The sequence below is a fragment of the Cetorhinus maximus genome, chromosome 16 (assembly GCF_964194155.1).
Source record: "Cetorhinus maximus chromosome 16, sCetMax3.hap1.1, whole genome shotgun sequence".
Lineage (NCBI taxonomy): Eukaryota > Metazoa > Chordata > Chondrichthyes > Lamniformes > Cetorhinidae > Cetorhinus > Cetorhinus maximus.
In genome coordinates, this window is record NC_135894.1 from 74,941,723 (window position 1) to 74,966,665 (window position 24,943).

The 24,943-nt window shown below is 44.4% G+C and overlaps 1 protein-coding gene across 2 annotated transcripts in view; it reads right to left on the minus strand.

Moving 5' to 3' along the window:
• Positions 1-22,082, minus strand: part of adgrg7.1 (adhesion G protein-coupled receptor G7, tandem duplicate 1) — a 53,807-nt gene extending 31,725 nt beyond the window's left edge. Inside the window, exons 1-8 of one of the 2 annotated variants that reach the window (XM_078560082.1) lie at positions 21,972-22,082; positions 19,353-19,462; positions 18,078-18,242; positions 13,167-13,264; positions 10,403-10,513; positions 6,578-6,714; positions 3,909-4,016; positions 2,546-2,706 (exon numbers count right to left, since the gene is read on the minus strand). In XM_078560082.1, the coding sequence (XP_078416208.1) occupies positions 2,546-2,706; positions 3,909-4,016; positions 6,578-6,714; positions 10,403-10,513; positions 13,167-13,264; positions 18,078-18,239 (777 nt within the window). In that variant the 5' untranslated portion in view covers positions 18,240-18,242; positions 19,353-19,462; positions 21,972-22,082. The remainder of the gene's footprint in view (positions 1-2,545; positions 2,707-3,908; positions 4,017-6,577; positions 6,715-10,402; positions 10,514-13,166; positions 13,265-18,077; positions 18,243-19,352; positions 19,463-21,971) is intronic. The other variant, XM_078560084.1, reaches the window with a different exon arrangement.
• Positions 22,083-24,943: the final 2,861 nt, after the last annotated feature.

The window sequence follows — 24,943 nt, forward strand, 5'->3', positions numbered from 1 at the left end:
GGCCAAGAATACTGCCCTGAGGAACTCCTGCAACAGTGTCCTGGGACTCAGATGTTTGGCCACAACCATTTTCCTTTATACAAGGTATGAATGCAGCCACAAGAGTTTTCCTTTCAATACCCATTGACTTCAATTTTGCTAGGGTTCCTTGATATCACACTGGGTCGATTGCTGCCTTGATATCAAGGAAACTCACTCTCACTATAGACTTGAAATTTAGCTCTTGTGTCAATGTTGGAAGAAGGCTGTAATGAGGAGCCAAGTAATTCTGATAGGACCCAAATTAAACATTGATGAGCAGGTTATAGGGGACAGCACGGTTGATGATGACTTCTTCCATCACTTAGCAGTAGGCTGCTAGAGCAGTAATTGGCTGGTTTGGATTTGTCTTGCTTTTTGTAGTCAGACATACCTGAGGAATTTTCCACATTTTTGGGTAGATGCCTATGTTTTTGCTGTGTTAGAACAGCTTGTGTAGGGATGCAGCTAATTCTGGAGCACAAATCTTCACGAGAGATGGGATGTTAACAGACCCCATAGTCTTTGCTGTAGCCAGTGTTTCTAAACTGTTTCTTTATCATGTACAGTGAATAAGATTGGCTGAGGCCTGGCAGGAGGAGGCTGAGAAGGATCGTCCACTTTGGCATCCATGGCTCAAGATAGTTGAAAATGTTGCGGCCTTATCTTTCACATTCACATGCTGGTTTCTGCTATTGTTGAGGATGAATATTCCTGAGGCCTCCTCCTTCTGTTGCTTAATTGTCCACCATCATTCAAACTATGTTTGGTGGCACTAGAGAACTTTGACCCGGTTCATTGTTTGTAGGATCACTTGCTTTTGCTTTCTCTATACATGTAGCCTGGTATTTTAACTTCAAAATGTTAGTATCTCATTTTCGGATGCTCTTGGTGCTGCCCTTGATATGTTTCTTCTATGCTCCTGATTGAACCAGAGTTACTCACCTGACTTGGTGTTGATTGAGGAGTGAGGGTTAGGTTATTCCGGACTACAAAGTTACAGATAGTGATGATATACAATTTTGCAGCTGCTTATACCCACAGTACCTCCTGGATGTTTAGTTTTGATCTCCTAGATCTGTTCTTAATCTATCAAATTAACATGGTTGTAATGCCACATGAGATGGTGGAGGGCATCTTCTCTTTGAAACCAAGACTTTATTTCCACAAGGTTTGTGTGGTGATCATTCCAACCAATGCTGTCATGTACAGATGTATCTGCGACAGGTAAATTAGTGAGGCCATGGTCAAATAATTTATTCCCTTGTGTTAATTGCTTCACCACCACCACAAGCCAAGTCTTACAGTTATAATCTTCAGTGATGCTGCATACTTGATGGTGGACATTGACATAGACATTCTGTATACCTTTGTAACCTCAATCCTTCATCCAAGCAATGGCTAACATGAAGGAGTACTGATTCATCAGCTGAAGGAGCATGGTAAGTGGTAATCAGCCAAAGGTTTCCTTGCTCATGTTTGACTTGAAGCCTTGAGACTTCATGGAGTTTAGAGTCAATGATGAATACTCATAGGCCTATGTCTACCTGAATGTACATCACTGTGCCCCACCTCTGTTGGGTCCATCCAGCTGCTGAGACAGAATTTATCCAGGAATAGTGATGGAAGAGTTTGGGATATTGGCAGATGGATATGATTGTCTGGGTGTAACACTATCCACTGACCTGTCTGTGGGACAGCTCTCCCAAATTTGGCACTAGTCACCATATGTTACTGAAAAGGACTTTTCTGGGTTGACTGGGCAGAGTGTGCCTTTGCTGTGTCTTGATCCAATGTCTATATCACAGTCAATTAGTCAGTCATGTTTTTTATTGGTATTCTTTGATACAGCTAAGTTTGTGATGCTGGACAAACTCAAACATGAATGCAGAAGTTTGGGTATGCTTGGATTTCACATCTGGCTAATTCCTTACTGATGGAATCACATTCAGTTTGAGTATAATGGCCTAAACTGAAAGACATTTCTGTGAAAATTAAATAAAATATTAAGTGTGAATTTAGCTCTTGATTTCTTTATTTTCAGACCCTGTCATCTTGAGCTCTTTTGCATATACAATCTTTTGCAATTCTTAAAACCTAATTAGGTTTCTTTCATCACAGTGTTTGTTTTTTTTATCATACATGTTTAAAATATCAGTACTTATGAACTTAAAACAACATTGGTGCTTAATCTAACTTTTGGCTCAATGACTAGGCTTGACTCCTTTACACTTTGCATTATAAGTTATTTCCTCTCATTAAGTATCATGGAAGCACTCTGTTGAGTTTAAATCTCGATACTAACGTGCCTGATCCTGATTGGAAGCAACTCTTAGATTAGTCATTTGCAGTTATCAATGAACCCAATTGTACTTTATTATCAAATTATAAACACACCTTAGTTTATTTTAACCTCAGATGGCCATGCCTCCTAAAATTAACTTCATTGACGGCTGAGCCTTTCTGTTATGCAGCAAGTACTGTTAGAATATTGGGATATTGTTTCAAAACAAAATGGTACTCTTACCTTTGGGTTAAAAAGTAGTTCAACACCATTCAGAACTCCTTCCGCAATATTTCCAGAAATAACTCGACGACTCTGGTTGTTTATATTATGGTGGACTTTGGACTGAAAGAACTTGTCGTTTTGATACAGGATAATTCCCAATTTTCCATCTTGAGTGCTATCTGCATAAAGTAAACTTCCTTACCAAGAACAATTTGAAACAAAACCTTAACTTTGTTGAGATCTTGTCTTGGAATTTTGTCTGGGGCAGTATTGCATTGGAACACAATTTGAGTACTGTATGCTCTATTCAGCTTTGTACCATAGGAAACATATTGAATCTTTAGAGAGGGTACAATACAGAAACACTAGGATGCTGCCTGGTATGAAGAAATATAAATGTGAAGAAAGACTTGACTTTTTTGATGGAAGAACAATTTACACAGAGGGTTGTGAGACTGTGGAATTCACTGATGCAGAAACCATGATTAGATTGGAAAAGGGGTTGTAGCAGTATGGGAAAAGGCAGGTAAATTAGAATTATTTGATCTCACGGAGGGTAAACTCTGGCATGGGCTGGATGGTCTGAATTGCCTATTTCCATGTAAAACTTCTATGTATTTCTATTTATTTCTGCTCGCTAGACAAACCCATTTTCCTGGTTCAAAGTCAATTACACATTTGCAAGGCAAGGTCTCAGTGGTACCTGTGTTCTGCAGAAGAAGCTCACTGCCACCAGGGAAGAAAGCTCTGTGGTGTTGCAGCAGGACACTTGCTCAGCATCAGGAATGGGCCGAGCTTCTATTAAAGGGAGCAGATGCCCTTGAAATAATTTACACTGAAATTTGGAAGCAGCTTTGATTGAGTGCTACATCTTGCCTTTTGTCATTTGCACTATTTGGGAGGTAGAGAGGTAGTCATTTCTTACCTTCTTTTGCCAGCCCTCCTGCCTCCCACTACCATTGCTCCCCCACCTCCCCCCCCCAAATCATCTTCTTTCTTAGTTTTTCCTTGGCAACAATGGTGGAAGGCTGAAAGGGCGTTCTGCACTTAAGAGTACATCCTGGTGCTCTGGTGCTGTCCTGTAAAGCCATTAGGGGCCAGTGCCATTAATGCCAACACATGCTGTGTATAGATCACACCTTCACGCAAACAATAATGACATGGAATTGCAGAGGAGAAACGTCTGCACCTGACTGATTTTGGGATTTTACTAGATAGCTGTTATTTTCACATCATGTGACCATTATTCTGAATTTTATGTTAATTGTAGCTTGGAAACCTCCAAGCTCTGGAGTACAAAAACAATTCTTGATCCTGATTTAAAATAAAATAGTTTGTTAAAATGGTTTTGCTGAAGAAAACAGAAGACCTACATACTTACTTGTGGAAACATTGACAAATATTTGAACTTCTGCATTTGTATTTAGTAAGAACTTTGCAGCATTGGTGTTCAGTTCAATTCGTTTTGAGACTAAGGTGTCATCACATCCTGTAATAGACACGGTTCATAATGTCAGACACATCAGTGACTAAAAATATTCCCATCTTGATTGGGACACACAGTAAAAGATTAAAACTACCAGATGACAATGGTTCATTTTCAATTTTTTTGGGGACATCTGTGGTGTGGGAGTAATCCTGGGGGAGCAGGATTTCAGTGTGTTCTTCTATTGACATTACTTTTTATTTTAGGAGAGTTGTTTTCCTTAATTATGTTACCGTATTAAAGTGATATTGGCCTGAAAATAAATATAAATACTTCTATTCATCCTTACACATTTTCCCTAGATATTTTTTGCGATTTTTGAAAGGTGGGCCTTATCATTACTATGGTTATGCCAGTTCCCAGGACCTCCTTTTCATGGACACAATTGCATTATAAGCACTACAACAGTTAGACAGGGGTAGATATTTTTAAGTCAATGTTCATGCTTAATTTGGTAATGGATGGCTATTATAGAGGATATTTATTCTTTGACCCAATCTCAGCATCATTCATTCCAGACCTGGTGTGTCATGTGTCAGAGGGCTTCTCTAAGGTACTTAGCTGAGAAGGACACTCCAAGACAACAACAACTTATATTTGCAAAGTGCCCCTAGCATGATGAAATGATCTAAAGCATCTCACACAGGGACTGATCAAACATTGGGCAGAAAAAGGGAGAAGGTTCGGTTAGGTGACTTTAAGAAGTGGTTTTAAGAAACTTTTAAAGGCTGGGGGTAGAGGGAGAGAAATGTGAAGGTGGAGGAGTTTAGGAAGAGAATTCCAGTGTGCTATATATGGACTGTGACATCTGAAAGCTGTCAGCTACAGGGAAAGAGGATATAAGGGATTGGGTGCAGTGGAGGTAGAAGGGAGGGCATGGAAAGAGTAGTCTAGCCTCAGAAATGTGTAGAATACAAGCTGGTGTGTGGAGCTGAAGGATATATGAATGAGTAGGCCGCTTTTGACTCTGGCAAAGTCATAACTAATCACTATGTAAAATTTCCTAATCCATTTTTCAGATTTTGAAACATTTTTGGACTATGCCATTTAATGTTTTTTCACTTCAGTCACTCTGGGCTGGACTTAATGTGATGGGGTCTCGCCTGCCAGCTGGAGAACCTGCAGGAGACCTGCATCACCTCTTTTGGGGGAGGCCTGTGAATTAAGAAACACTATGCACATAGCTGGAGGGTGGAGGGCCTTCCCCGAGATCAAGGACCCTGGAGCAGAAGTCCCGCCCACCGTGAGTAGCCAGTTCATCAGAGGCTGGCAGCTGTACTGAACAACAGTGCCACTGGGGAGGTGGTGGCTTCTGCCGGTATGACACCCACCCAAGGCCTAGTATCATCTCTGGATCCCAGGATATAGATGAGTGATAGTGGAAGCGGGTTCATTGGTGAGGGGTTTGGAAGCAAGAGCAAGGCGGTGGCTCTCAGAAGCACCCCTCCCCTCCCCTAATGCCAGGTGCCTTGATCAGGCACTGTGTCTTCGAAAGAGGGACCCCAGGGTTTGCTTGTATTCCCTAGATGGTGAGCCCCTAGCCGCTGCTAGATTAATAACAGCGGCGGCGGGATGAGGCCCTTAAGTGGGCCTCAATTGGAGGAAGGGTGTGTGGGAAGGCCATCCACGGGCCTTCCCACCACGGACTTAATCGGGGTGGAGACAGGGAGGTGGTGGAGTCCGCACCCGCTATTCCCCAGCCTGCTTAAATGCCCTGCTCCCAAACTCGGCAGAGAGGTGGGCATTAAATTCCGCCCCCCTCTCTTTTTTTTACTTCTGCCTGTCTCCACTTCTGTCTCCTTCCTATTTTACTCCTGGTTCTCTCTTTCCTCAACTTCCTTCACTTCTGAAACTCCCACTTTTCATTCTCTCCTTCCCCTTCACCTGTACCGCTCTCCCCCCACAGGTCCCGACACAGGTCAACAAGGACAGGAGAGAGCTCCACTAATGAAAATCACTCATCACTGAGAAGCCCATGTGGTGAAGTGGTTGAACTGCCCCCTGGGCTGTGAGAATTTGTTAAAAAACAAATCACTGACTTGTCAGTTTTCTCAGGGAAAATGCAATATCGGCAGGTCAGCATATACTTCCTCCCCCAGCAAGCCTGTAGTTCTTCATTCCTTCAACTGACAGTTACAGAAAGGAAAGCAATTTCTGTCTTTTCTGAAGGAGTGCAGTAGCATAGCTGGGAGCAGGAGGGAAATGTCAACCCAGTGAAATCCTGTTGAGAAACCCAGCAAGTCGGTATGTGAACCTATTAAGAAAGCTTTCAAAACTTTCAACCGACAAATCATCTGTTACTGTGGTGGAAGAGATCAAAAGGCAGATCTTCAAGGGCAGGAAGAATTGTGATGATGAATGAGCAGAACTTGGTACAGAATAAGGTGAGGGCAGGTGTCTTCTGAATGAGTTGGAGTTTGTGTAGGTTGGAGGAAAGGGACATATAGTTCAACCCCCGTTTACAGCAAACTATTTCTAGAAACAGACAACAGAGCGTATCCCAAACTACTGTCCTTACAGGTGTAAATATAGGCAGGTGAAAAGAAGATCAAAGAAATTTGTACCTTTTAATACAGAAAGCATAATTCCATGTGTCGTGCCATTCTCTAAAGTAATGGATGAAGCTGCAAGGTTGGGCTGGACCACCTGGCTGAAATTAATTTCTAAATCTGTAAGGACAGCTCCCAAAATTTCTGTCACACTAGAATGAAATGCAAAGTAAGTGCCTTCTAGGCATGCATATATAAACATACATATACCAATAGACATAGAGCTGGATTATATGGTCGAACTACCACTATCCCCCCCCCCCTCCCCTTAAAATATGTCATGATGAGGTGGGCTCAGCGATCTGATGTGATCCCTCTAGTCTCCGATCATATGGAAGGGGAGCAGGTACCGGAATCGGAAGCCCGCCCACCCTTTTGAATATTAAAAAGCCAATTGATTGCAATTCTTTGTCATTGTCCATTCCATTTTGTGCTCATTGCATGGGGGAAGACATTGGGAGTGAGTGACGCCAGGTTTGAGGAGATGGCTCAAGAGCAGCAAATGGGACCATGGCCGGGGAGTTAACAGCAGAATCTGCTGCTGAAGGCGGCAGCATTTGGCTGTTCCGCAGACTTTACTTGTTCAGTTTTTTATCGGCGGACATAACAATTAAGGAGGGAGTGAGGGGGAAAGGGGCTTTTAAATTGGCGGCAGGCACCCAACCTGCAGTTCGTGGTCTAACCCCGCCCCCGCTGGACATCCTGCCCTGGATGCCCAAAGCCCCCTCATTGGCCGGCATTCCCAATGACCAGCTGAAAGGGCGGGGGCAGGAGTCAGCCGAATGCACACTTCCCGTCCTGCTCCTTTCACCTCACTGGAAAACCGGGAAATCCAGACCATAGAGATCCGGCGCTGAATTTTAATCGGGTGGTTACACCCCCCAATGTAAACGTCAATGACGAGCCCGACTCCTTTTCGCTGGCTTGTCTCGCAGCCATTCAGCGGTCACCGCGACCCCTTCAGAGAGCAAGCCCCACCTCTCAGAGAGCAAGCCCCACCTCTCAGAGAGCAAGCCCCACCTCTCAGAGAGCAAGCCCCACCTCTCAGAGAGCAAGCCCCACCTCTCAGAGAGCAAGCCCCACCTCTCAGAGAGCAAGCCCCACCTCTCAGAGAGCAAGCCCCACCTCTCAGAGAGCAAGCCCCACCTCTCAGAGAGCAAGCCCCACCTCTCAGAGCTGCCGGTCAATCAGTGCAACTCCTAAAACTGCAGGCAATCCCAAAGAGGGGACACTGATGTAGCCCAGGCTCAATGGGAAGTCTGGGATCTTGCCAGGGACTGGACTGAATGCCCTGGCGAATGGCTGGGACGCCGAATTGTCAGGGCTGTGAGGGGGAGGGGAAGCTAGTGGGGTGGGGGGTGGGGGGTGTGGGGTGGAGTGGGAGAATTACCTTGGGTACTTGCCTCCGATGGGGCACAAGGGTGCCTGAAAAAGAAGCACCCCACCTTGCCCATCCACGAGTCTGCCAAGTTTCACCAGGCAGGCTGAACACTTGGCGTCAGCCTTCCCTGCTATTGGTAAAATCCCAGTGGAATCAGGCAGGGGCTGGCGAGGGGATGGCGAGGCGCCCGTGCCATGTCACCCAGTTTTACACCATGCCACCCCGTCTGCAGGGATAAACTCCGGCCCTGAAGTTTCCTCTGTGGACGCAACCTGAGAGTTAAACTGAAAATGAGTGCAATGGCACAGCCATTTTTTCCAATGTCAAGTTTCATCCAAGTATCAAGCTAATGTCATTAGAACAAGGACAGAACGCTAGAAATCTGAAAAAGAACCAGAAAATGCTGGAAAAACTCAGGTCTGGCAGCATCTGTGAAGATAGTAAATAGTTTTATTTATTATAGATATATAGGATATAACACATGGTGCAAAAAGGAAACACATTTCCGAAAGCAAAAAGTGTACTATAACCAAAAAGAGCCACAATACCCTGAAATCAGCTCAATAACTATATGATTCCATACCTTAATCATGTTCTGATGAAGGCTAATCGATCTGAAATATTGGGTTGGATTATATGCTGAGGGTAGACTCCTCGCATCCCAGCGTAAATGTAGGGAGTAAGCCCCACCTCCTCTTGGCCAGCGCACCCTGCTTTAATTTCTAATTATTAAGAGGCGAAACCTCTCCTTCCATCGTCTCTCCAGAAGGAAGTATCACCTCATAGAGCCATAGAACTGCTGGCCTTTCAGAGGCTGGCAGCTCTGCAGTACTGACAGTGCCACTGGGAGTGGTGGTCACTGTTGGTATTGCAGGAGGCCCAAGAGAAAGTGCAAGCCTGGATGACTTGGCTCCCAGGTAAGTCCAGGAACTCACTGGGTTCACGTAGCAGGACAGGGAGGTGTGGGGAGGGGTGGTGGAATGGTGGGCATGGCAAGGGTAAACTGTGGTGGGGGGTGGGGGGTGGCTCAGATTGGCATCGGTTGAGCAGGGAGAAGGTATCCTCTCTTTCACTGACAGTCGCCTGTTAAATCTGAGCCACAGTAAGACGAGGCCCTTAAGTGGGCATTAATCACTTACTTAGGGTCTCAATTGAGTTACGGGCAGGTGGGCCACCTGCCACTCATAAAATCATGGTGGGAATGGGGTTGGGCAGGGAGGTGGTGAACACACCACCAATGGCATGACACCCTATTTTACGCCTCTTTCCCACCCCTGGTTGGCCCCTAAAATCCAGCCCATTAACTCCGTTTCTCTCTCCTCAGATACTGCCAGTCCTGCTAAGTATTCCCAGCATTTTCTGTTTTTATCAATCTCACTAGAAAATGTCTGGACTTAAATTGGGCAGAAAATCACCGTAAACAATTGGAGCCCAGACCATACCTTCCTTCCTTTAAGTCTGAAAATGCAAGTTTCAACCTGTTCAACCATCATTCACATTGGCTACAGCATGTTTGGGAACCTGCAACTGGGGTAACCTTCCAATTTTTAATGTGCTTTGCCATAAAAATCCACACAAAGAAACAGACCATAGAGAGCAGGACTCAGTGAGAATAAATGTAGAAAAATAACCTCTGAAAACTGTAATTAAACACCAGAATTACTTTCATTCCTGCCTTGTTTGAAAATCGGGTTACAATGTTAAGAGAGCCCCCACTGTGCCTCCCCCCCACCCCCCCACCCCCCACCCAAGAAAAGTAATTTCGGAGCTGGGAAAGTGATCATTTTGTGGGCAGAGAATTATTCGGGCAAAGGATTTGATGAATGGACAGAAAAGATCAATGCGATTCCATATCTGCTGGTCTCTGGATCGTTGAAGACTGGACGTATGACCCAAGGTGCACATTGGGACCCCACAGACATCCAGACACGCTGACTTCTGTGGAAATTGTCCAGGGAGTGTGAACTTCTGATGGGCAATTCCCTTGCTCTCTGGGACCCTCTGCGAAAGTCTCCAACTCTGAGTTTGAGTTGGGACTTACCTGGATAGTTACCCAGGAAATGTTAGACAGAAAAACCTTCGGCTAACTTCTGGGTAACTATATAACTGACCTCCAATCGCTCACACTGACCACTTGACTCCTCCCTTGTCCCCCCACCGTCTACTCCCGATCACTTGATCACTCATTTGACCAGACTTGACTACCCACCACCACCCAACTACCCCCCTACCCGACTAGACTACAACCTGATTACCCCTCCTGACCCACGTACCACCTCACCCACCTGCCATTTTACCCACCTGCCACCCTACCAATCTGCCACCTGCCACCCTACCCACTTACCCACCACCCACCCATCCAATCACCCTATCCATTCACTCATTCATCTACTTACCCATTCACGAACTTTCAGCCGTTCACCTATTCACTAAGATCCACACTGGACATTTAAACTTACGTTACAACAGCTATAGTGCCATAAAATGGGGTGTGTCCTGTCTTTACCCCAGTGCTACGGCGCTGCAATGGAGTTCTCCGAGGTATACTGCACTCTGCATTTTTGGAGAAGCTGGGCTTGGAAGACCCACCAAGAAATTATGAGCGGCACCAAGGCATGGGAAAGTTCAAGTGGAGCGGCAATTCGTCAGTGATTGCTGCTCTGTGGAAGATCCGGGCTTTTGTAGTTATCCGCATAACTCACTTGCCCAAAAAATCAGCTATCCTTTAAGTCACATTTGCATTCAGATTACATCTCTTTGGTGTAAAGGCTGAGAAAACTCCAGGTCACAATCTTTCTTGTTTAACTGAGATAACTTGTGTTTTCAATAAATACCATTAGCAAGTTTTAGATTTTAAATTTGCATTTACTGCTGTATTTGATATGGCCTTGGCTGTAATTTTGAGTAAAATTTGACTTACACTATGATCATCAGCCTATGAAAAACCACAGTTGCCAACAGAGCAACATACTTTGCATTTTTGTCTTTTGGAACCATTAAATATGTTTGTAAAAAGGCATATTATAAATGGAGAGATGGTATTGGTGTTCCATTAATAAATAAATAATAATATAGTGCATTTCTGTCACAGATTCAATAAGCATCCCTTTTTTATTCTCCAAAATACTTATAGATAGGGTCAGCATTCAGACTTTTGAGTTTCAGCTTTAATTTTGGCCCTGGATGATGTAAACCTTGTGTATTCAGGAAGGATGTGCTGGCCCTGGACAGGGTCCAGAGGATGTTCACGAAAATGATCCCAGGAATGAAAGGCTTAACATATGAGGAACGTTTGAGGACTCTGGGTCTATACTCGATGGAGTTTAGAAGGATGAGGGGGGATCTGATTGAAACTTACAGAATACTGAAAGGGCTGGATAGAGTGGACGTGGGGAAGATGTTTCCATTAGTAGGAGAGACTAAGACCCGAGGGCACAGCCTCAGAGTAAAGGGAAGACCTTTTAGAACAGAGATGAGGAGAAACTTCTTTAGCCAGAGAGTGGTGAATCTATGGAATTCATTGCCACAGAAGGCTGTGGAGGCCAGGTCACTGAGTGTATTTAAGACCAAGATAGATAGGTTCTTGATTGGTAAGGGGATCAAAGTTTACGGGGAGAAGGTGGGAGAATGGGGTTGAGAAACTTATCAGCCATGATTGAATGGCGGAGCAGACTCGATGGGCCGAATGGCCTAATTTCTGCTCCTATGTCTTACGGTCTTATGGTCTATCCATGAGCTAATAAAGCCCAAACAGCAGTCCAAATAAAGTCACTCAAGCTTTCTTAGACTGCTGATAAACCTACAAAGTTCCACTGGATATGCATTATTGTTTAACTCTACACTGAAAAGTAGACCTTGAAGGCATCACTACACCGGAACAATCACGCACACAGCAAACTAGCAGGGATTGGACGCAGAACCCACCTCAGCCCCAGGACACTCTGAGAATCTCTGTCAACACTGGCCCCCAGAAGCAAGATGGCAGTCACCTTAGCTTCCACGGCAACAGTGTAACTAGCAGTAAAAAGTGCTGTAAATACCCAGCAGGCCAGCCAGCATCTGTGGTGATAGATGTCAACATTCCAGATCGACGACCTTTTGTCAAGCTTCCAGTTCTGATGATAGGTTACCGACCTGAAAAGGCAATTCTCTCTCTCACAGGTGCCTGACCTGTTGAGCATTTAGAGAATTTTCTGTTTTTATTTCAGATTTCCAGCATCTGCAGTATTTTGTTTTTGGGTGAGCTGTGTTGGAGGAATTTCTATCCTCTGAAGGGAAATGGATCTCCCTCCTCCTCTCGACCACCTGGTCCACAACCTTCAATGTGGCATCAGAGAACCTGGGTGCTTTATATGGATCTTTCCATCCAATTCTCTCAATTTCCCTGTTGCCTGCAGCCAGCATACCCGTCCATTTAAGAGGTGCTAGCTGCCTTTAAGTAGCATCAGAGATGCCTGATTGCCCACCCAGTAAAAAGGCATGTAGCCAATGAGTTACCGTCTGAATTCTGTCAATGAGGTTCCATCATATGTTCATGTTGTCCCTGCTACATGACCAAGCGTGTGCTACTGGCACTCATTTATGAGGCATGATTAAATTTCTGGGCTATTGACTTTTATTATCTTGTCTCTTCAGAGAGTGGGAAATAAACTTTCTACTGAAAGTATATAAATCACTGTTAGATTCATTTGTTCATTGTGTTTAACAATGTTATTGAGTTCTGATATGATGCTCCATCACTTTTGAACCCTGGAGGAGGGATCTTATGAAGACGTAACACAGCTGAGTACCAAATATTACTTGCTGTTTATCTGACTATTACTGAAAGGTTACCTAGACTTCAAGGCAATGAGAGACACTGACATAGATTTAGGATATAAGGTCTCACCAATAAGAGTGATCTAAGATTTGGGAGCCAAAATAATCTACATTAATAAAGTTTAAAAAGCCAAAAAATGAAACAGCTACAAATTTTTCTTTACTTTAAAAGTATTTACGTTGTGAAAAATTCAATGTGAAACAATTCCTTCTCTCAATAATATACATGCTGACTGTTACTGGACAATAGTAATTCAATTGGAAAATCGTAGAACCATGGTTTCTCAAGGTGCCATTGTGTGCACCATTGCACATTGGGAATGCCAGATTGTGCTATAAGCACTAATAAGGTGCATTAAATTTATGCTTGATGCATATAAGCTCAGAACTCAAACATTATCTCACCTTTGGGTAATGTTAAAGATCTCTTTATTTGTGGGATCAAATGCTGTTTCATTAACATTGAGGAGTTGACTGATTGTAGTAATTGCCAAGGAAGCAGCCTGCAAATCATAAACCGAGAAGTACAGTTGTATAAGTTTTAATAACCATTTCAAAGCAAATAAATTACCAAGAAGTTCAACATCATCCAGAACAGAGCAGTTTGCTTGATCACTGCCCTTGCTACTGCACTCAATATTGATCCCCTCCATCACTGACACCCTATGGCAGCACTATTTACAATCTGCAGGATGGACTGCAGCAAAGTTACCTCTACAGCACCATTCTCTCCTGGAACCTTCACCAATGAGAATGACATATTTAGTAATGTCTTAGGAATATCATTGCCTCCAAGTCATGCATTATCCTTGCTTAGACATTGTTGTCATTCCTGCGTTGTAGTTGTGTCGATATTGTGGAATTCCCTACCTAACAGTATTGAGGGAGCAATATCACCACAGGAACTGTAGCAGTTCAAGCAGAAGGTCAGTGCTTTCGGTTGAACCAAACTATTCACAACCTTGGTGACTTATTTGACTTAGGTTGGGCTTCCAACCCCATATCCCCTCTGTCTCTAAGACTACCTACTTCCACCTCCATAATATGCCCCAATTCCACAGCTGTCTGATCTCAACTGTCGCCAAAACCTTCATCCAAGTCTTTGTCACCTCATGATTCGACTATTCCAATGCCCTCCTGACCAGCCCCCTATCCTCCACCCCTACTGTTACCAGTATTCTATTCCCCACCAGTTCTGCTCACCCATCACTCCTGTGCTCACTGACCAGCATTGACTTATGGCCCCCCAACACCTTCAATTTCAAGTGTTCATTCTCGTGTTCAAATCCCTTCATGACTTTGGCCATTCCTATCACTGTGACCTCCTCCAACCATACAACCCTCTGAAAACTGCCTGTTGTACATCCCTGCAATGTTCATCCCACCTTTTGGAGCTGCTTGTTCAACTGTCTGATTCCCAAACTCTGGAATTCCCTCCTTAACCATTCTTCCTCTCCATGTCTCTCTTCCCCTTTAAGACTTTCCTCAAAATCTGCCTTAGTGACCAAACTTTAGTTACCCCATCTAATATCCCCTCTAGCTTGGTATCAATTTTTTGTCTGAGAATTCTTCTAGGAAGTTCTTCTATGTTGAAAACACTATATAAATGCAAGCTATTGTTGTTCCAACATGTGGGGCCCAAAATTGCACACAATTCTCCAACTGTGGTCTTACTCAGCTTTCACACGGATTCATAGGAACACACATACGAATATACAAATTAGGAGCAGGAATAGGCCACTCGGCCCCTCGAGCCTGCTCTGCCATTCAATAAGATCATGGCTGATCTGACTGTAACCTTAACTACATATTCCCACCTACCCCCCCGATAACCCTTGCATATCAAGGAACTATCTAGCTCTGCCTTATAAATATTCAAAGACTCTGCTTCCACCACCTTTTCAGGAAGAGAGTTCCAAAGACTCACAACCCTCTGAGAAAAAAATTTCACCTCATATCTGTTTTAAGTGGGCGATCCCTTAGTTTTAAACAGTGACCCCTATTTCTAGATTCTCCCACAAGAGGAAATATTCTTTCCACATCCACCCTGTAAAGTCCCCTCAGGATCTTATATGTTTTAAGCAAGTTGCCTCTTACTCTTCTAAACTCCAGCGGAGACAAGCCAACTTTTCCTCATAAGACAACCCTCCCATTCCAGGTATTAGTCTAGTAAACTTCTGAACTGATTTCAACGCATTTACACCCTACCCTAAATTAGGAGTCCAAATGCCCTGCATGACTGAAGCATAACCTCTCTACTTTTGTGTTTAATTCCCCTTGCAATAAATCATAACATTCTATTAGCTTTCCTAATTACTTGCTGTACTTGCATACTAACCTTTTGTGATTCATGCACTAGGACGCCCAGATCCCTCTGCATCTCAGAGCTCTGAAATCTCTCATCATTTAGATAATATGCTTCTTCTTTATTCTTTCTGCCAAAATGGACAATTTCACATTTTCCCACATTATATTCCATTTGCCAGATCTTTGCCCACTCACTTAACCTATCTATATCCTTTTGCAACCTCCTTATGCTCTCTTCACAACTTACTTTCCTACCCACTCTGAGGAAGAGTCTTATGGACTCTAAACATTAGATCTGTTTCTCTCTCCACAGATGCTGCCAGACCTGCTAAGGATTTCCAGCATTTTCTGTTTTTATTTCAGATTTCCAGCATCCGCAGTAGTTTGCTTTTATTATCACTTTCCTACCTATCTTTGTATCGTCAGAAAATTTAGCAACCATACCTTCGCTCCCTTCATCCAAGTCATTTATATGAATTGTAAAAAGTATAGGGCCCAGCACTGATCCCTGTGGCAAACCACTTGTTACATCTTGCTGACCAGAAAATGATTCAGCTCTCTCAACATTATATTCTATATCCAATGGTTTATACAGGTCAGTACCACATCAAACAATCGACTTAACTATTTGGACAGAAAGGTCCCAGGTTTTATATATACACACACACACACACACACACACATGCACGCGCACACACACATGCATTCCAAAAGGTGTGACAGTCTTCTGGTGCCGCTGGAATGCACTGTAATTGGATGGTGGCAGAGAAGGCAACCCACTTGCCTTCAATTAACTACTCATTAAGTTCACTGAAGAGCTTGTTAAGGGCCTGGAGAGGGACAGGAGGAAATTTTCAAAGTGGCGAGCATGAGTGAATGATCTGAGGCATGTTAGTGCACCCTGTCAGGGGCACTGCAGGGAGGATGTTACTGCTGAATTAAAGTGTTGAACAATAAAAGGGTTACTCAAACTGATGGTGCTCAAGTGGCGGTACAAAGTTGCCATCGTTTAAGCAGAGCGGGTCGAGTACCTTGTTATTGACTGTTTGGCCACATGGCTGCACTGTGAGGCCGCTGGGTCTCTGCTCTCCTGCCTGCTCCAATCTGCATGGCAACGGCAAGTCCAGGCATGGCTGCCCTCTGCTTTGGGCAAAGCACTCCCTAGACAGTTCCTGCCTTCAGACAGTGACATTAATTGGGCACCAAGGTTGCCTCTGGCCCAATTTGGGGCTTTGAATAATAAATAGCATTGTGTCAGCAATGCAGGTGTGATGTGGAGTGGGGCCCGAAAAATGATCCGGAACATGGGTTCCTGGCCCCGATTGAAAATCCAGCTCCACGTCTTTGACCTCTTGGCTGCCACCTACAGGTGGCAAGCAAGGAGGCCATGCACTCACTTTGCTGGTTAGCTCAGGCAGACAGAGAAAAGAGGACTAATAAAAGAAACACAAAACAAGCAAGGAAACTTTTCTAAATACCTACACAAAATAAATTAATTATCCTACGAATGTTACAGAATTTAGGGGCTGAATAATAAGCCTTAAACCTCCAAGAAGCAAAGTTGGTGTGGAGCCGACCCACTTCACTCTAGCTCACCCTACAGCCATAACTTGCTACTAGTGGGCTAAACAAGGGCCAGATTGGACTTCCGCCCCTCACTGGTCAGTTAGTCCCACCCTTGGGATTGGCCAGCAGCTCCATCAGTCTTGGCAGCGCCAAGAGCGTGTTAGTGGGCGCTGCTGGGACTGGAAGAGGAAGAAGACCTATGAACCCCCAGAGAAAGATAAGTCTGCAGTCTTGGGCAGGGAAGGTTTGGGCAAGTCAGGGAGAGGGTTGGGTTGAAGGCTGCAGGCAGGTAGGAAGAAAAGAGGGTTTTATCTTGAAGGGGAGGGGCGTCCCCTCCAATTGGCAAAGGGCAGCCCCTGAAGATAGAATCCCCCCCTCCTTCCCGCCCTTTGAAAAGATTATTTTTAAAAATTGGGCTGCCAAACATTTTATGGCATGGGCAGCATATTATTGGGGTCAATTAGCTTGGTAACAAGCCTAATTGACCCTTGCTTATTTATTTAAATTTGGCGGCCAGCAGCCAGCTTCGGCACCTGCTCACCCCCCGTATTTTGGGGATGAGTGGGAAGGTGGTGGGGTGGGCACCCACCCTATTTTATGTGCCCCCCCCACCACCCTGCTGAATACACATCTGGCGGAGGCACGTAAGATGCAGCCCCATGACAATCAAGTAATTAAACAAGAACTGATGCAAAGCCTGAGTACGAAATTTTGATTAGGACAAAGTTTTCCTTTTTGCTATTATTCTTTTTATGGGATGTGGGTGTCACTGGCTAGGCCAGCATTTGTTGCTCATCCCTAATTGTCCTTGAGAAGGTGGTGGTGAGCCACCATCTTGAACTGATGCAGTCCATGTGGTGCAGTTACATCCACTGTGCTGTTAGGGAGGGAGTTCCAGGATTTTGATCCAGCAACAGTGAAGGAACAACGATATAGTTCCAAGTCAGGATAGTGTGGTTTGGGGGAGAACTTGCAGGTGATAGTGTTTCCATCTATCTGCTGCCCTTGATCTTCTAAGTGGTAGATTTCGAGGGTTTGAAAGGTGTTGTCGAAGGAGCCTTGGTGAGTTGCTGCAAAGCATCTTGTATATAGTACACATTGCTGCCACTGTGCATCTGTGGTGGAGGGAGTAAATGTTTTAAATGGATTGATGAGGTGCCAATCAAGCGGACTGCTTTGTCCTGGATGGTACTGAGCTTCTTGAGTGTTGTTTGAGCCGCACTTATCCAGGTATTCCATCACACTCCTGACTTGTGCCTTGTAATGAACAGGCTTTGCAGAGTCAGGAATTGAGTTACTCGCCTCAGAATTCCCAGCCTTTGATCTGCTCTTGTAGTCACATTATTTATATGGCTGGTCCAGTTCAATTTCAATTAATCTAAAAGTTTAGGCTGCTGTCTAGCATTTCATTTTAATATGAATAAAATGGTAATTGCTTCTCACCTCAAAAGAGTCCAATATTTCCGACTGATTCAAAACGCGCTGCACTATTTGAGCAGCAAAGCTGATGTTCTCTGAAGTTAGTTCATGTGGTTCTGAGGTCAGGATCTGAGCAGCGGTTGCAATTTTCACCAATTCTTCTTCAGTAATACTGGTGTGTTTCATTATCTGTCGATAGAACCAAACTAATATTAATACAAATATTTATTATATATGAGCTCAATAATTGAATATGCCAATAGTTAAATACAGGTAAGGAAAATAAAAACTGACAATGAACATTGCAGATTCATATATCTCTTTCCGAGACTAGTTTAGTTTTATTCGTATTGAATTGGATCTTTTTTGAAGGTAGGTTCTGATCATTTGATTTGTTAGCTTGGCTCAGTGTCACTGTTGTCACCTCTAAAATTGTGGGTTCAAATTTCACTTCAGGAATTTGAGCAGATAATCTAGGCTGATACATTACTGCAGTGCAGTGCCTTTTGAGGAAAAGCTGTATCGCTAGAGGCATTGTCTTTCAGAAAGGACTGCTTTCTATCTGTTCAATTGAACATAAAAGATTTCAAGCCATGATGTAAATATGAGCAGGGGAGTTCTCCCAGTGTCCTGCCCAACATGTATCCATTATGTACCGCCACCAAAACAAAGCTGGGACCATGCTGTGCAGAATTAAATGCTGTTGCTGCCTACATAGCATCCATATCTACATCCAGAAATAATTTGTTGACTATGCAGGGCTTTCAGATACCCTGAGGATGTCAAAGGTTCAATATGAAATTAAGGCTTTTCCTCTTAACAATCAGGAAGAGAAATCGATGATGGTTCTGCTGTCCTTTGTCAATGTTACTGTGTGAATTTTTATAGAATTCTTATTTATTCTAGAGACATTTTAATACATGTTCTGGGGATTACATGATTGATAATTAAAGTGCCTCAATGATGAAATCAGCAACTTTGTAAACTTAGTAATAAGTTAAACTGTCCTCTGGTTAAGGAAGAATAATATCCTTTCAATTTTTGACAAATCCTAAGTGTGTTAATGGTCGCTGTTTCTTTTATTTATTTGTCCATGGGATGTGGGCATTGCTGGTTAGGCCAACATTTATTGCCCATCCCTAATTGCCTGGGAGAAGGTGTTGGTGAGCCACCTTCTTGAATGGCTGTAGTCCATCTTTTCTTTTTACTTAAGCCATTTTTCTCTCCTTTTATGATTCTGTTCCTCCTTTGCTTTGGCTCAGCTGGCTAATAACTGGAGACTGAGACAGAAGATAGTACCTTGTCTCTAAGGTTCTTCAAATTTTCATTGCAGTCTGTTAATGTGTCATTTTGTAGACTGATGATTCCATTCTTCTCAGTGCATAGGCGTGATGCTTTTGAAATATTTGCTGTTGAGATATAGGTGGAATGTCAACAAGTTCATAATTCAACACCATCTTGCAATTTTTAAAACTGAGGTATAGTCTGTCAGGGAAAAACATGAACATATATGACAATATGAAAAAATAGTGCTTCTTTGTCTTGTTTTAGAGTGTCTAAAGTCCCTTTGATATATTAAATTGTGAATGCCTTATTGTTTTTATTTTTCAATCCTTAAGCATTACTATAATGAAAGTTTTACTAAAATTCCGACAAATGTTTTGAGATTTAAATTCTGAGTGTCACAGTCACCAGTCATTGCAAGTAATGTGGGGTTAACTACTTCACAGAATCACAGAATCTTAATGGCACATCATGTCTGCACCTGCTCTCCAATGAGCATTATGACCTAGTGCCATTGCCCTGCCTTTTCCCCGTACCCCTGCACCTTGTTTCTATTCAAATAATCATCTAATGCCATCCTGAATGCCTCAATTGAACTTGCCTCCACCACATTTCCAGGCAGTGCGTTCCAGACCCGAACCACTCGTTATGTGAAAATATTTTTTCTCACGTCACATTTGCTTCTTTTGCAAATCACTTTAAATCTGTGCCCTCTCATTCTTGACCCTTTTATGAGTGGGAACAGCTTCTCCCTATCTACTCTGTCCAGCACCCTCATGATTTTGAAAACTTCTATCAAGTCTCCTCTCAGCCTTATCCTCTCCAAGGAAAACAGTCCCAACTTCTCCAGTCTATCCTCAGAGCTGAAGTTTCTCAGCCCTGGGACCATTCTTGTATACCTCTTCTGCACTCTCTCCAATGTGTTCACATCCTTCCTATAATACAGTGTCCAGAACTGTACACAATATTCCAGCTGAGGTATAACAAGTGGTTTATATAAATTCAGCATAACCTCCCTGCTCTTGTACTCTATGCCCCTATTAATAAAGCCCAGGATATTGTATGCTTTATTAACTGCTCTCTCCACCTGTCCTGCTTCCTTCAATGATCTGTGTACATATACACCCAAGTCTTTCTGCTCCTGCACCCCCTTCAAAATTTCACCCCTTATTTTATATTGTCTGTCCATGTTCTTTCTACCAATGCATCACCTCAAACTTCTCCACATTGAACTTCACCTGCCATCTATCTGCCCACTCCACCAACTTGTCTACGACTTCTTGAGGTTCCACACAGTCATCCTCGCAGTTCACAACACTCCCAACTTTGTATCATCTGCAAACTTTGAAATTGTTCTCTGCACACCAAGATGTAGATCATTAATAAATATCAGGAAAAGCAAAGGTCCCAATACTGACCCCTGGGGAACTTCACTACAAACCTTCCTCCAGCCCGAAAAACATCCATTGACCATTACTCTCTGCTTCCTATTTTTCAGCCAATTTTGTATCCACATTGCTACTGTCCCTTTTATTCTATGAGCAATAACTTTTCTCACAAGTTGGTTGTGTGGTACTGTGTCAAATGCCTTTTCAAAGTCCATGCACACCACGGCCAGAATCTTCGGCTGGCGAGCGGGGACGGGGCCCGCTCCCTGATGGGTAAAATGATGCGCGGTGACGTCGGGCATGCGTCCTGACGTCACTGCGCATCATTCCGATTTTCAGTACAGTGGGCACCAAAGTTGGTTGCGCGCCTGCCAAACTGTCAAAGGCCTATTCAGGCCATTTAAAAACTAATTAAACCACTTAACATAGCTGCCCGTCCAACCTTAAGGTTGGCGAGCAGGCGAAGAGCCCAGGTGGCCTTTGCATTTTTCATAGAACCTCATCCACGGGCAGGATGAAATTTCATGAATGATTTATAAGTGAAATAAAGATTTTCATTAAAATTCATAGGCATGTCCCAGCTCATGTGACACTTTCACATGAGGGGACATGTCCTGAATTTTTTTTCTTCATTAAAATTTTTGAATCTCAAACTGATCTCCCTGAGGCAGCTCTGTGCCTCAGGGAGATTTCTGCACTCTTTCGCGCACATGTGCAAAAGAACGCAGGCCCCAACTCTCCCTCCTCCCCCTGCCCGCACAAGGAACGCTCAGTCCAGCTCCATTCTTGCCCCATTGAAGTCAGCTGTTGTCCAATTAATTATTTTTACTCTAGATTGCCTATCATCCTATTTTATCCTAAAACGTACAATACAATGATCACTGTCTCCTAAATGTTCCCCCACTGACACTTGATCTACTTGCCCACCTTATTTCCAAGAACCAGGTCCAACAGTGCATCTTTTCTTGTTGGATTGGACACATACTGCTGTAGAAAATTCTCCTGAGCACAATCTAGGAACTTTGGGGAAGAGGTGTTTGCATGAAAAACAGAGGTGTATTAATGCATTTGACATGGGACAAATGCGAACCTGATATTCTGAAGTAATGAAGTTCAAATTATGTGGATCTTCTTTTATGCAAGATATATAATGATAGAGAAACTTATTTCTAAGGGAACTGTTGTTGCTGATTTAAGATATTGGACAATACTATCTGTTAATACCATAAACAAGAGATTTACATACCATTTAATGTGTATGGCTCACATTCTTCTTTAGAATAACCATAGTGTCCCACTAAAATTTCACTGAACGTAAACAGTCCCTGAGAAGAATTGTACACACTTCCTTCACAGAAATTGGCTGCAAAAACATCAAATGAAATTTTCTTAGGGTAGTAAAGAGACAAAATGAGACACAGATTTATATATAAAAAGATATAATTCATTACCATGTCATCAAATTACATTTGTCATTGTGTAATCACTAACTGCTCCAACAGCTAGTTCAATGTAATTTTCACTAAACCATGAATAATTGTCTACAATTGTCAAATGGAAAAGATCAGATATACAGACCAATCTCGCAATGGTCTCCTTTCCATTCATCTGGACATACACAGATTTCATTCTCACAGGTTCCATTGTTTTGGCAGAAACATGACTGTGGATTGGCTGATGAGACTGATGGTGGTTTTATGGAAGAATCTGAAAATTAAAAAATACAGCATTTAAAAGGAGAAATGTGTTTAAAGAGTTTGGCTTTTGAATCTAATAGCTGAATGTTTAGCTTTAATATTTGTCTAATCTTACCCGGTATTTGAAAGTAATACTTTTGGTATTCCTTGTATTTAGGCCACAAATTTCACTGCTATACAATAAAAAAAACAAAACTCCCATAATAGACAGTAAAATTCTGAAAAACAGACGTTAGGGCCTGAATTTTCAGGTTGGCGGGCGGGTGTGATCAGGGGGCCCGGGATTGGCAGGGAAACAGGCTGCCGCCCAGGATCGCGATTTCATGCTGGCTGGCCAATTAAGGCCCATCCAGCATGAAACACGGCTTCCCATGTGTTTCCCATGGGAAGGGCCGGGCGCGGGCACGGGCGGGGGCGTGTCGTGCACCGGGTCCAATGGCTACCCGGTGGGCAGTTTAAAAACAGCACCGGCAGCCCCTTGAAGGCTGCCAGTGAAGAAGCGTACAATCTGTGTTGTGGTGACGGTACCTACGGCCTCAGCAGCAGCTGGAAACATAAGGTGGGAGGGCAGGTCGGGCGGGCCCTCGGGGCCTCGCTTTTCAGACAAGTGCCTCGCCGTGCTCCTGGAGGAGGTGGTTGCCAGGAGGTGCACCCTTGTACCAAGGGGTGGAAGGAGGTGTGGTGAAGAAAGCCTGGGAGGAGGTGGTAGCGCAGGTCAGCAGCCATGACGTGATGTGGCGCACATGGGTGCAGTGCCACCATAGGTTCAATGACCTGCTGCGACCGGGAAGGGTGAGTACCGTGTTGGCATGGATTAGTGTGCAGAAGTGTTAAGGGCTGGCTGTCCCCCTGTGGAGCTCAGGTGTGTTAGAGTCTGAGTGCGAACTGTCAACGATACCAGAGCTGGCCAAGGGGCTGAGCCCTGGCAGCTTGGACTGAGTGCCTTGCGGCTCGAGGGCCACGACTCGGATGTGCCCTGCAAGGTGTTCCTCAGGTGGGGTTGGCCATGCTACAATGGTGCTACAGGTAGAGAGTGGACTAATCAATGCTCCTCTGTCCTTTTAAGAGTGGATGAGCCATAACCCATCAGAGAAGGCACATACAGGTGGAGACCCGCCCAGTGTGCTGCTGCTGACCAGGTTTGAGCAGGACACCCTTGAGCTGGAGAGCTGGCATGCTCCCTGTGCAACCGGGCGTGGAGAGGCTGGGGTATCAGATGAAGGTAAGAGCGCAGTGCACAGAGGTGAGAGTTTCATATTGCACAACCATTCTAGTGTAGTATCTTCACTGATCAGAGCCTCAAACCTGGAGTCCCCATTGATCATTGAAAGACGATGGCACCGTGATGCAGATCTCCATTGTCTCACCAGGGTGCCTGCCATGCACAGTGACAGTGTGATGACTTTAACTAATGACATGTCCTTGTTTGCCCTTAGATTCGCCAGCGCGCACTCAATCTCAGGACCCCGAAGGGCCACCCCTTACCCCACAGGACTGCTGGGCTTCATCTGCACCTGTGTCACACCTGCACTCTGAACCAGGCACTAGCACAGATACCAGCACCTCAGTGGGCGTTAGATCATCGACTACAATGTCAGTGCACATTGGTGAGGGCACTTCACACTTGCTTGAGGTGCAGGTGGGGCAGAGAGTGCCCAGGGCGCTGGCAGTCGGAGGACTGCTGGAGACCAGGACGATCCTGGGTCAAAGACAGATGATGAGCCTCTGGAGCATCCATTAGGCGGCAGATGTTTGATGTCCAGCAGGATGTGCAGGAGGATCTAGCGGAGATCCATGAAGGTCTGCGTGCCATGGTCTCTGTTGTGGAGGAGTCCATGTGGAGCATCAGCACTGCATTGACCCTCATGGCTGAGCGCACTCCTCCTCTAATGAGATAGTGATGACTCTTATGGAGAGGCAGCTCCAGGGACAGAATCAGGGGTTCCTGGGGTTGCGCTCGGACCAGTAAGCCCTGTCACAGGTAATAACTTCAGGTGGTCGGTGCCAGTGTGGGAGATGGATGAGGCACCCAGTAACCAAGCTAGGTGGCTGTCCATCAATGGTGAGCAGGGAGGTCCAGAGTTGGCGCATGACCTGATTGTCATCTCTGCGGGCTCCTCTCAGGGCACTCTGGATGATGGCAGCAGCTCCTCTGCCCCTTCGCCAGTGACTGTGGCATCTGATGAGGCTGCAATGACTGGGAAGATGCCATGCGTGGCACTGGCTACTCCCTCCCAGTCGGGGCCAGCTCAGGCTCCACAGGCCAGAGGACGCCCGCCAAGGTCATTAGGGCCAACAAGGCAGCAGAGTCAGCAGGCTGTCTCCAATGCGACTGCCAGTGAGTGGGGGGCACCAAGACCCAGCACTCACAAACATAAGGTTAAGGCAGCATGAGCACAAGAAGGACTGTCCACGGGTGATCTTCTGTTCAGTTATGTTTGGTTTATATGTCTACTGGTGTGGACGTCAACACCAGTAATGGTCATGTCAGTGTGATTTTAATGTGACAATAACATTAAAT